Here is a 12,064-nt window from a genome sequence, read left to right as displayed (position 1 = left end):
ACTCCCCCTTCCTGTACCACTGAGAACGGGATTGCAGCTTATTTATATCCAGTCAACTAGAGTGAGTATGCTCTGTTTACAATCAGACCAAGCAGTTGAAGTGCTACATGTTACAACCGACCAAGAATTAGTTCGACAATAATTCCTTGGTTGGAACTGTTTACATTTTATTGCCCAGCTAAGGGAGCACAGCTTGCAACTGTTGATCAGTCACGAACTATCGTATGGTACATTGCATAGTGCGATAAATGTAGCCGAATTGTAGCCTTATACTGAACAGTAATGCCGAGATGCTAGCTAGCATGCGCATCCGCTCATCTGTTCTCCGGTTTTTGGGCCTTGTTCTGCAACTGAATTGAAGTAGCTGGGGACAGAAAAAGAAACATGGTTTAAACACTAGTGAACTGCAGTCCAATCTTGCAGGCTCTGCATACCCTCTAGCCTATAGGCCTCAAGATAACTACTCACTGCATCTGGCAAACATCTTAAGATCGGGCATGGGTTGGAACTGCGTTTACTTACATGTCTTGATCGTGCTCATGCTCCAACGCGAGCTTGGCGATGCACAGGAAAGCGGTGTCGACATTGTAGTCGTCCTTGGCCGAGGTTTCGAAATACGGAATGTCGCCCTTGGAGACGCACCAGTCTTTTGCTTTCTTCTCAGGAACCTGTGCAGAGCACAACAGTACATAAATTGGAACTGCAGAGCACGACAGTGAAGAAATTTGAAATTGCAGAGCGCTAATTCAAGCAACTAACTGACCACTCGTCTGCTTCCAGCGTCCAGATCGACCTTGTTCCCGACCAAAATGAAGGGGAATTGCTTGGGGTCTGATGGGCCGGCCTGAAAGTGAAAACGGCAAAAAATGCTTCGGGCGATTACAATCTGTCGATGCCGTAGACAGCTAACATTGTACTATTGCAGTACACTGTGCATGATCAACGATCCAAAGGACTAAACAACCACTGTTCTTATTTTGGTTTACACTGAGAATTTGATAGCAGAGCAGACTATTGTAAACATACGCATTATGAATTTCTCATTCGCATCGCGACTAACTGATCGTGTAAACATGAGGTTCTGCTTGTCAGAACGGGCAAAAGACGAGAAAGTTACCTGGTTGATGAACTCGTCGTGCCAGGTGCCGAGCGTGTTGAAGGTTCTTTTGGCATTGACGTCGTAGACTAGCACGCAGCAGTCGGCTCCCCTGTAGAAGGCCACGCCGAGGCTCTGGAACCTCTCCTGCCCTGCTGTATCCCAAATCTACAGCAAAACAGGGCAGGACATAATGTTCGATGATGTTAAGCACCACGTACGACATTTTTTAGTCTTTCAAAATCCAGATGAATGGAGGAGGAGCTACGAGGCCGACCGACCTGCAAGGTGACGAGCCTGTCCTCGATGAGGACCTCCTTGGTGAGGAAGTCGGCGCCGATGGTCGCCTTGTACTGCTGGCTGAACTTCTTGTTCACATACCTGACAGCCCATGTCAAGGGAAATGCAAGCAAAGTACACCTCACATTTGATCGAGCACCTTGCGGGCAGCAGCTATACTACTAAATCCCCACAGGCAAAACCCGATGTTGCCGCCACGACAGTCCGGCGTGGGCAGCACTTTTTTAATGCTTGCTTAATAAAGTGAACGAAGCATGATCCCCAACAGAATCGAGCATTGACTAGAAGTGAAACTGAAGCTAGCAGAGCCAATGAGATGGATGAAAGTCAAACCGGCCGGACTAGCCCTAGATCAGAGCAAGCAGCTCGGAAGCGAAGCACCCCCGCGCAAAGGTGCGCCTTGAACCTACCCAATCTACTGCGTCTACTAGAAAGGAATTCAACAAGCCAAGCACCATCGATGGATGATGCCGCGGGAAGGATACTGGTTCATCAGCGACGTCTTGCCGACCCTGCACGCAAAGCCAAATGATCCCAAGTCAAACAAAGTTAAAAAAGCACGCCCAAACCAAGGCCAGAAGAATCGCCGGCGAGGGGAAAAGATGTGGCTGGCTGGCTGGCTGACCCGCTGTCGCCGAGGACGATGACCTTGAGCAGCGTCCGCCTCCTCGGCGCCATCGCCATGGCCGGGCCGGGCAGCGACGGACGGACGGATGCGCGCGGCGGCGGGGCTGGTGGGCGATCGGTCTGTCTCTCGCTCTCTTCCTGTCAGCTCCTCCTCCCGCCCCTATCTACTCCACCACCAGTGCAGTTGTGTCACGGGGCGGTGCACGGGGAGCGAGGGAAAAGGCGCTGCGAGTTGAGACACTTCGGAGGGCGATCCATCCGGTCAGAGTATTGTTGGCAAGTGGGGTGGCAGTGACCTGAGAGGATGAGAAAACAAATGGTCAGAGAATCCGGCCCGCGGGCCACGACACCGGGCACCGGCACCGACGACGACGTCCGAGGCTTAGCGGGCCGAGATGGAGCCCGGCCCATGCGAGACCCGTTCGTGCGCCTCGACCGACCGTGGATCGCGGCAGCTTTTTTTACGTTATCGCCACGAGGAGCTGACTCAGGCTCGTGCTATCCCCTGTACCCGCAGCCGATGAGGTAGCCTGTCGGTAGCGCGTGGAAAGCTGCAGCTTCCGTGATCCGCTCCCGAACGTGTCACCACCACGTTGGTGTGGCTCGCTCGCAGATCGTACCAACGGGGCCCAAGAAACAGTTAATGCGTCCAATGCGTTTGTTCAGATTGTGATGACGATCTTGCCCTTCTTCGTCCTCTCAATTTCCCCGTACCGTTCTCAAAAAGAAAAAGAAAAAATCCCCGTGCGAACGAGTCCGTACAAAATTTCCCTCGCAAGAAAAAAAAAGAGAGTTCGTGCGAATTTTGTGCCTCTTCCAACTATGAATATGCAACAAACCCAAAAACCAGGTGGGAGGGCGGTGAGACACACATTTTTACCAAATGGATAACGTTAGTTTTCTTTCGAACCATAATGCAAACAAGTTGCATGTAATTTATAAAAAGACAAAGGAAATCAAGGTTTCAAGCTATTCGCAAAAAAATAAAAATCAAGGTTTCAAGCGATCATTTTTCAATGATGATCTAGCCGACAATGAGCATTGTAGCATTTCTTCTAAATTTCCAATCTCCGTGGTTAAAACAAGCTCACACACACAGACACACTCTCTCTTTTCACTAGCGCTTGTCATTCTATTTGCATTTTCCCCTTTCCAGAAATAGGTGGAGCTATTTTATTTTTGGCAGTGTTTTGGGTTCATCATCACCAACAACAACATAGCAATTCGTTGGCGCGACAAATTAGAATGCATGTCGAGTAGGTGTCTTTTTAGGCAAGGATTGACTATTTGTTGTTATGACGACACCATCAATGTTCAAATGACTTGATTGTAGTGTAGAAAGAAATGTGGGGGAAATTATGGCACGGTAAACTATTGCTTTTCCATACCACAACATCGTGCCAAGTTTCATTACTCGAAGAATAAAGAAACGCAAGTCTGTGAAAACTAGTAGGATATGGACAAAGTAGGGTGAACCCGTGGAAAACAATACCGGGGCAACATTTTCGATAGTCAAGAGTTACTCTTGAAAATACAGACAATTTTAATTTCAGGGAAAAAGGATTTTTCGTCCCAAGTTCATGTGCACCAACATGAGTAGTAAGATTAAATAGAACATCTATGAACTAACAACAATCTGAATTTTTCTGCCAACAACATATTCCTATGTTCTACTAACTATAGTACGTGCCAAAAAAAATCAGGTTCTTTTGATTTTTTACAATTTTTGAATTTACAGTTCATCGGGAGCAGGCTCGAGCTCCATTTGAAATATCCGATAATTTTGTGGCATTTTGCAGCTTGGAATCTCATAAACCATATTTAAAACGGCTCCCTACAATCATACGCAAGTACACTCTACTCTTAATTTTCCCTTATATATAAAATCGACCACAGGGGCACAGGCTGCAGTGAGCGAGCCGACGACGTCACTCCATCCAAGTCGAACCACACACCACACTGCCGCCGCGTCCCGTGCTCCCAGGTGAGATCGAGCGCGAGTAGCCAGCCGATGAGCCGCCTCGTTTCCCGGCGGCACCTCGCCGCCGCCGCGGCCCTCCGACGATCCCCCGCCGCGTTCGCTTCCAGGTGACCCGCCTCCGCCTCTCATCCCCGCTCCGTTTTTCTTCTTCTTCTTCTGTTGCGATCCGGCTCCGTCCAAAGCTTATCATCATCTGTGGCGTGCGCGGGGTGAACAGTCCGTGGAAATTTTACGCCGATTTCTTAACACGGGAGCTAGAACCGCCTGCTCCGTGACCGCGATTTCAGGCGCGATCTGGGCTGGTAGCTTCCAGGGTTGTGAGGGGGGCTGCGATTGATTTGCTACGGCTCGATTATGCACTGACCGCGGACCATTTGGTTTGTGTTTGGGCCGTTACTGACAGTTTTGGGCGATGCGCAGGTGGCTGCACACGCCGGCATTTGCGACGGTGTCCCCCGAGGAGATCTCAGGTTCAAGCCCGGCGGAAGTGCAGAATTTTGGTGAGATGGCCGGCATTTGGGGGATCTGCTTGTGTGGGTTGCTTTAAATTGGTCCTGCCTGCTTGCTAGCTTTGGCATGGACACGCTTCAGAGCTGCCTCTGTCCAGCGGGTTACTGATTACTGCTTGTGATGTGTAAGAGCGATGTGTAGGAATAGGGTTATTTTTATGGTGAAGGTGGATATAGGAATAATTTTACTCGAGAAGGAGCTTTCCATCTCGTCCGATTTGTGTTATCAGCATCAGCATCAGACTTCATTCCTGTGAAGTTCCTACTTGGCCAAATGGGCAAGATGTGTTTGGTCATTGTGGTGCTTTGTTTTTTAGGCTCGTGTTCTGATTACTTGATGGCACCTAGTTCTGTACTGTACTACTGTTGAACAAGTATGTTTAAAACTAGGGAACCTGAAATTGAATGGCTAGAACATGGAATCAGTCATTCGGCTTCTTTGTAGTTTCATCTGTGACCATCATGTTCTGTTCCCCACCGAAGTGAAATATGCTATTTCACCACATCCATTGACGAAGTTAAGTTCAGTGCAGGGAAAATGGATAAAGTCTGCTAACTGGAACTGGATAGTCGATCCTTTAAATGGCGAAAAGTTTATCAAAGTTGCCGAGGTTCAGGGGTCTGAAATAAAGGTATTGATGCTTTGGGGTGCTTCTCTTTTGACTTCCATGTTACAGTGCTACGAGTGTAATTTAGTCATATCTATCAACTTCTGTCAACTTTTCTCAGCTTAAAATACAAAGACTGACTTTTCCTTGTTTAAACTTTATACTGGTATTGTCGTGTGTCTATTAGCTCCGAAGTGTGTTCTCAAACAATATGCAATATTTTTGCGGTGCAGCCATTTGTGGAGAGTTTATCTAAATGCCCAAAGCATGGACTTCACAACCCACTTAGAGCTCCAGAGAGGTATGTGTTGTTCTCCTGTACCATGGATTTAAGTCGGTTAACGTATTTCATAGCAATACTGTTTTTTGGCTGCCTGATGTTTGTGACCTCATGTTTCAAAATTAACATAACTAGTTAGTTTCCTGTTGGAGAAATTTTATTTGACTGGTCCACTTATCCGATTATCAACCTTTTAATCTATATAAACGAAATCACAATTTACAAAGGTTTTCCTCACCATTTAGTATTTGGTCACTGAAGTTTTTACCCTACAAACCTATGTACACATGTTAATTATGGCATTATAATTTATGCACATTCGTCGCCTGACAGCACCTCCTAAAAAGCATTCTGTAGCTACTTTATACTCCCCCTGACAACATTATTGCCAGTAAGCCGTGGCTACTTTATTCTCTTCACTTCTCTGTCTCTGTGATGCATTTTGCCATTATTTTTACCGTAAATGCTTTTAGCAACTATTTGAAAGTATGAATTACAAAAGTTATACACATTACTTTCATGTCACATATCTAAATATTTTGTAAAATACTAATGATCAGATATCAAAAGGTTCAACAATGCTTCCAGCAGTAGCATGTTTTTGTGACTTGAAAGTGTAGTCAGCAAACATGGTATATGAACAAACCCATATGCCCTGTATAAACTTGTGCTGATAATAGTAGTGTCTGGCACTATCAGCACTTGTACCTTGCTGAATTTTGGAACCTCCAATATGCAGGTATCTCATGTATGGAGATATATCTACAAAAGCTGCACACATGCTTGGTCAACCTGAGGTATGCCATCTTGAAACAAAAATGATGTGACTTTCTTCTACTCAGATCTTCTTTTAAACGACTCTACACGTGCATGGACCATTTTGCCATGTGATGCACATTTATTAATGCAAATAGGGGCATCCCCTCCAGACTTTGCGATCCCTTCATAGAGGAGAGAAGAATGATAGCACCTTTTTTCTCATCTAATTCTCCACTCATCATTGTCACCGGTGATTGACAGGTCTTAGATTTCTTTGCTAAGCTTGTTCAAAGGGTTTCCCCGAAGAGCTATCAACAAGCTCTTTTGGAAGTTCAAGTTTCTCAAAAATTCTTGGAGAATTTCTGTGGAGATCAGGTACGTGAATCTACAGATAATTTCCTTCATTTCCCTGTTCAGTTGTTCACAAATGATGGTACAATTTTATATGAATGCGTGCATGTTTAGCAAGGAGCTGTTAGTATGCCCCGGTCTGCAGATTGAAATGAACACCCAATAATAATACTTTCTACTTTAATCTTCTCTCTGGCTGATATAACAGGTGCGCTTTCTGGCTCGGTCATTTGCTGTCCCTGGAAATCATGTTGGACAAATGAGTAATGGCTATCGTTGGCCATTTGGCCCAGTAAGTACTCGAAACTTCTTTGGTAAACAAAATGCTGTATTTGAGATTTGTTGCTCCTTTTGGTCCTTCCACTGCATATCAGCACTTCTAAAGAATTGTTACGGTCTAATTGGATTCCTGGTACTCGATTTACAAGCTATTGGGCACAGGAATTCAACTGTGTGCAAAAGTGAGCTGTATCTGATACACTAGGCAAAATAATTGCTTAACATAGCCTGCTAGTGTTTTTTTCCCCTTAACATATTATTTGTTGAATATGCACTGCCATGGTGAAGTTGCTAGACAAAGATCAGGTTCCATCCTTAATCTAATTATTTGGTTATAATAGAGTTAGACCCATTGGAACTACAAAGGAACTTTCATGTGGATGTAAAACATTTGGCTTGATGAACTTTGAATTTTTCATGAACTCTTTAGCATGTCTTACATTCTTTTGAGAGTGAACCGAAGTACGCTTTGATGGTTTAATTTCTTTTTACTTGCTTCAAATGGTTATTCCAGTAACTGAATGTTAAGCTTTTGATGCACCATGAGTTTTTTTTATTACCTGTGACATGTTAGGTCTAATATAATTTTAACTTTGGGCAGGTTGCAATAATCACACCATTCAATTTCCCATTGGAGATTCCCTTACTGCAACTGATGGGTGCACTTTATATGGGAAATAAACCAGTCCTCAAAGTTGACAGCAAAGTTAGCATTGTGATGGAACAAATGATCAGGTTGCTTCACGAGTGTGGGTTACCTGCAGAGGACGTGGACTTCATAAATTCTGATGGTATCACAATGAACAAGCTGCTGTTGGAGGTTTGACTTCTATTTTATGACTTTGGGAGAATGTTTCCTGTAGCTTTGGAAAGGAATTTGTGCTATAGTAAGATGATATAACTAGTTAATCAATCTGTGACAAGCCAATTCTATGTTTGGACATATACATGTAGATTCTTTTTCACATGTTAGTGATAAGCAGCAGTGTGTGTTTCCACCATTCTTTCAGTTTACTGAATGTGGTACGACATGTTCAAGGGTTCAACAACAGAGATTGTTTGGAATTCAAAACATAACAATATGCGTCCACTAGCTTTTCTATTCTGATCCAGAACTAGCTATTGACCAAGTGGGCTAGCACTACTGTCTTATATGCAGCACATATTTCATGGTTGGATTTATTCTTCACATGATCTTTTGTAGGCAAATCCAAAAATGACCCTCTTCACTGGGAGCTCACGTGTGGCAGAGAAATTGGCTGCTGATTTGCAAGGCCGGATCAAGTTGGAAGATGCTGGTTTTGATTGGAAAATTCTTGGTCCAGATGTTCAAGAGGTCTGATGTCACTTCTGTTCTATCCTTAACATCAATATATTCATAATAACATTGTATATTCATAAGTCAGTATCGTGTATTTACCAAGCTGACTTGCTTTTGTGATATGATGCTCAAACAGGTCGATTATATTTCATGGGTTTGTGACCAGGATGCTTACGCTTGCAGTGGTCAGAAGTGCTCTGCTCAGTCTATGCTATTCATGCACAAGGTAAAGATGAATGATATCACCAGTGCACAATTTTCCTTCCTAGGTTTATAAGTGACTTATGAGCCCAGTTGATGATATCCTTATGACCACTGGTTTGAGTCCAGCTATCCCTTGTCATACTGATTTTTGTTATTTTAAGATAATAAGTATGCTCCAGAGGAAGTAAAAAAGGGAATGACTTTTTATGAACTTTGGGAGCTTATTACATCCTTGTGCTTCTCTGTCAACATATGCAGCTACAGTGTGTTTAATAGTTTTCCTTCAATTGCAGAATTGGTCATCTAGTGGGCTACTTGAGAAAATGAAGAAACTTTCTGAGAGGAGGAAGCTTGAAGATTTGACTATTGGTCCAGTCCTTACTGTGGGTGACATCTGTACTCACATTCTATTCTTTAGTAACTTTATTTTCATGGTGTTTGCTTTGGCAGGGTTTAGCTGTTAAAAGCTAAAACCATGCAATAAATCAGAACCAATTAATAATAATTGTTTCCCAATTTGGTTGCTGTGATAGTCCAAGCATCAAGTATTGTATAAACCAGAGAACTGAACTTGCGTAAGAAAATTAAAGAAAACTGAAGGAACTTGTCCTTGCACATTACAATGCATAAGAGAGAGAACACATAGTCATTTAACACCATTTAAAAAAAACTGTTGGTATGGTTGCACAACTGGATGAACAGTATATGCAGTTTCTAGTACTCCCTCCGTCCGGAAATACTTGTCGGAGGAATGGATGTATCTAGACGTATTTTAGTTCTAGGTACATCCATTTTTATCCATTTATCTGATAAGTATTTCCGGACGAAGGGAGTAGGAATGAAGTGCTCACTAAGTCAATCTATTGACCCACCTCACTTCATCAATGAATGACTCATTTCTAACTTAATTGGTTGCGCGCTTGGTATACATGTCATTGTGCTACTTTTCGAGCAAATATACTTGCGTAACTATACAGTATTAAGCGGTTTCAAGTTTCACCATAGAATTAATTTTATCATAATTATCTGCTTATGCAGGTTACAACAGCAACCATGATAGAGCACATGAACAACCTTCTCAAAATACCAGGATCAAAGGTTCTGTTTGGTGGTGAACCTTTGGGGAATCACTCCATCCCAGAAATATATGGTGCCATCAAGCCTACTGCTGTATTTGTCCCACTAGTGGAGATTCTTAAAAGCGATAACTTTGAGCTTGTGACAAAGGAGATATTTGGTCCTTTCCAGGTAATACATTCAGACACCGTCCTTTTGACATGGTAAAATACAGCATTTTGATGGTAACTGGTTTCCAATGATGTTAGTGTTACTGACGTCCAGCTCAAATGAAAAAAAAAAGTGTTACTGACCTCCTTAATAAGCGTGTGTATCAGATGGCCCCATGTTTATGGCCTTATTATGGAGTAGCTGAATAATAAGTTTCTTGGTTATAGAATGTAATATTTATCTTCTCTTGATGCTTAGGTCCATCTTATATTTCGAATTTGTGTATAGCAAAAGAAAACTTAGTTTTACCCACCCTTACTGAATTTGCTTCATTCGAAGGTACTCCCTCTGTACCAAAATGTAATACGTTTTTTGGTTTTGCATAGTGCATAAAAAACGTCTTAAATTTTGTAACAGAGGGAGTAGCTAGGTCTTGTATCCTAGAATACAAATATTAAGTTGGTTTGAAGTTGTATTTCTTTGATAGTTTTCTTAAGTAATATACTTACCTATTGTGAGTGCATAATTCAGGTGGTTACAGAATACTCTGAAGATCAGCTTGAATTGGTATTAGAAGCCTGTGAAAGGATGAATGCGCATCTGACAGCTGCAGTAGTTTCAAACGACAAGTTATTCCTGCAGGCGAGTTTGTTCATCTCTTTTCAGTGTTGAAATTTATATCCATTTGACTGCTTTATTATCCTGGAAAGTCTTAATTTTTTGCACCAAGACAGCAGATAAAGTTGTGGTTTCTCAAGTCATCTTCTAGCATAATTTACACTATTACCCTCATGTCTCTTGTACATCGGTAACTGAACATTCCTCAGCTTGGTAATGATTCGCTCTTATCATCTCGGTTTTCAGGAAGTACTGGGGAGATCGGTTAACGGGACAACGTATGCTGGAATTCGAGCAAGGACCACTGGCGCTCCGCAGAACCATTGGTGAGCTAAAGTCCCGTTGCCAATACCAGTGATCATCGGCAAATGTTGTTGAATCATCTAACATTTTTCGTAATTCAGGTTTGGTCCTGCGGGCGACCCAAGAGGCGCAGGGATCGGCACTCCAGAAGCCATCAAACTCGTCTGGTCGTGCCACAGGGAGATCATATATGACATTGGCCCCTTGCCCAAGAAGTGGGCACTTCCTGCGGCTACATGATATGCCTAGGCTAGGACAACTAGCTAGAAGAACACGACTGGCGATGGAGAGAAAGCAACACGGACAGAATTAGCTGGTTGAGAACTGACAGTGTGTTGTGTTGAATAATGGAAGCCTCGTGTAGGCAAATTGGGAGAGTCTGGACCCCAAGGAACACAATAAAGGTCGTAATTATGAATGGAGTACTACGATGGTTGTCAATGGAGCTTTAGATGTTATTCTACTATAAAAGAATTAAATTATGCAACATCTACTATGGTTCGTCATCTCCCAGGTCAGCTGGTCCGTCATGCTTGAGAAGCAGGCAAGGTGTTTGTCATAATGCCCAAGAGAGAGGTGGGAGAGAAGAAAAAAGAGAGGGTCAACGAAGTCAACGTGCCCGGCATTTTGTTTGCCAGGTCAGCACTGACGTGTGGGCCTGACCAGTGAAAACGGGCTTAAAATTATGCAATATATAATCAGTGTTTTTTCTGCTAACCCAAAACCAGTAGGTTTTACCGGCAAAAATAAAGGGTTGGTTTTTTAAACTCTAACGCCAATTGTGGTGTGTTTTTTTTTGCTATTTGTTCCCCTCAGAGCTCCAGATCAGGAGAATCCGAAGCTCGTTCATCTAGAACTCGCCTTCTACCATCATAGTAGCAAAGTGAGAAAGGAGAGAAACGACTAGCTAGATCTGGACAACTACCAAGCATATTGACAGAGCTCGTGCCACATCCACCACCAACAATCGACTTCCATTGTGGAAGACAGTAGGAGGATGAAAAGGTCGACCATTGCTCGCCTTCTCCGGTGAGGAGCTCCCTAGTTGCGATGAAAAGGTCGGCCACCGCTTGCCTTCTCTGGTGAGGAGCTCCCTAGTTGCACGAGGCCAGACAGCAGCAACCACAAGCCTATTGAAACCTACTCCCTCCGTCCCATAATATAAGAGCGTTTTTGACACTAGTATAGTGTTAAAAACACTCTTATATTATGGGACGGAGGGAGTACTATATACAAGAGCAACCTGAGCTCCCTCCCATCATCGCTCTGGACGGCAGTATCATCGAAGGAGGAGAGGAGAGCAGGGGAAAACATTTGCGACTCTCACCGGGAGAGGGGGACAGAGAAACACGAAGAAGAAAATGTTAGCCCCTACGGATTATTTGGTTTGCAATATTCTAAAAACATAAACATAGTAAGGCGTGAGAATATGGTAGGAATGCATGCCTGAAATAGATGATTGGAAACCCCATAAACCCCATAAATAGATATTTGAAACCACATAAATAGATGATTGAAATATGCTTTGGTTCACAGGGGCAAGAAAAACAAGAATCCCAATAAACGCGTCATATCAAAGTCAAATCACATGAAAAATATAT

The 12,064-nt window shown here is 43.3% G+C and overlaps 2 protein-coding genes across 2 annotated transcripts; one reads left to right on the top strand and one right to left on the bottom strand.

Moving 5' to 3' along the window:
• Positions 1-14: 14 nt before the first annotated feature.
• On the bottom strand, positions 15-2,290 carry LOC123174228 (ras-related protein Rab7). Its single transcript, XM_044590013.1, has 7 exons — positions 2,022-2,290; positions 1,882-1,908; positions 1,378-1,477; positions 1,118-1,264; positions 764-844; positions 523-668; positions 15-364 (listed from the first exon to the last, which is right to left on the bottom strand). The coding sequence occupies exons 1-7, from the start codon at positions 2,078-2,080 to the stop codon at positions 298-300; spliced, it is 627 nt and encodes a 208-aa protein (XP_044445948.1). The 5' UTR covers positions 2,081-2,290; the 3' UTR covers positions 15-297.
• Positions 2,291-3,887: 1,597 nt separating this feature from the next.
• LOC542890 (probable aldehyde dehydrogenase) lies at positions 3,888-10,950 on the top strand. The gene is made up of 15 exons (XM_044595468.1): positions 3,888-4,111; positions 4,425-4,504; positions 5,042-5,145; positions 5,355-5,422; positions 6,141-6,198; positions 6,422-6,535; positions 6,720-6,803; positions 7,392-7,610; positions 7,995-8,126; positions 8,248-8,337; positions 8,609-8,698; positions 9,354-9,563; positions 10,074-10,184; positions 10,407-10,486; positions 10,565-10,950. The coding sequence occupies exons 1-15, from the start codon at positions 4,035-4,037 to the stop codon at positions 10,701-10,703; spliced, it is 1,656 nt and encodes a 551-aa protein (XP_044451403.1). The 5' UTR covers positions 3,888-4,034; the 3' UTR covers positions 10,704-10,950.
• The last annotated feature ends 1,114 nt before the right edge of the window (positions 10,951-12,064 follow it).

Source organism: Triticum aestivum, chromosome 1D, assembly GCF_018294505.1.
Source record: "Triticum aestivum cultivar Chinese Spring chromosome 1D, IWGSC CS RefSeq v2.1, whole genome shotgun sequence".
NCBI lineage: Eukaryota > Viridiplantae > Streptophyta > Magnoliopsida > Poales > Poaceae > Triticum > Triticum aestivum.
The sequence above is the reverse complement of the archived record's forward strand: the minus strand, read 5'-3'. Positions and strand labels throughout refer to the sequence as shown.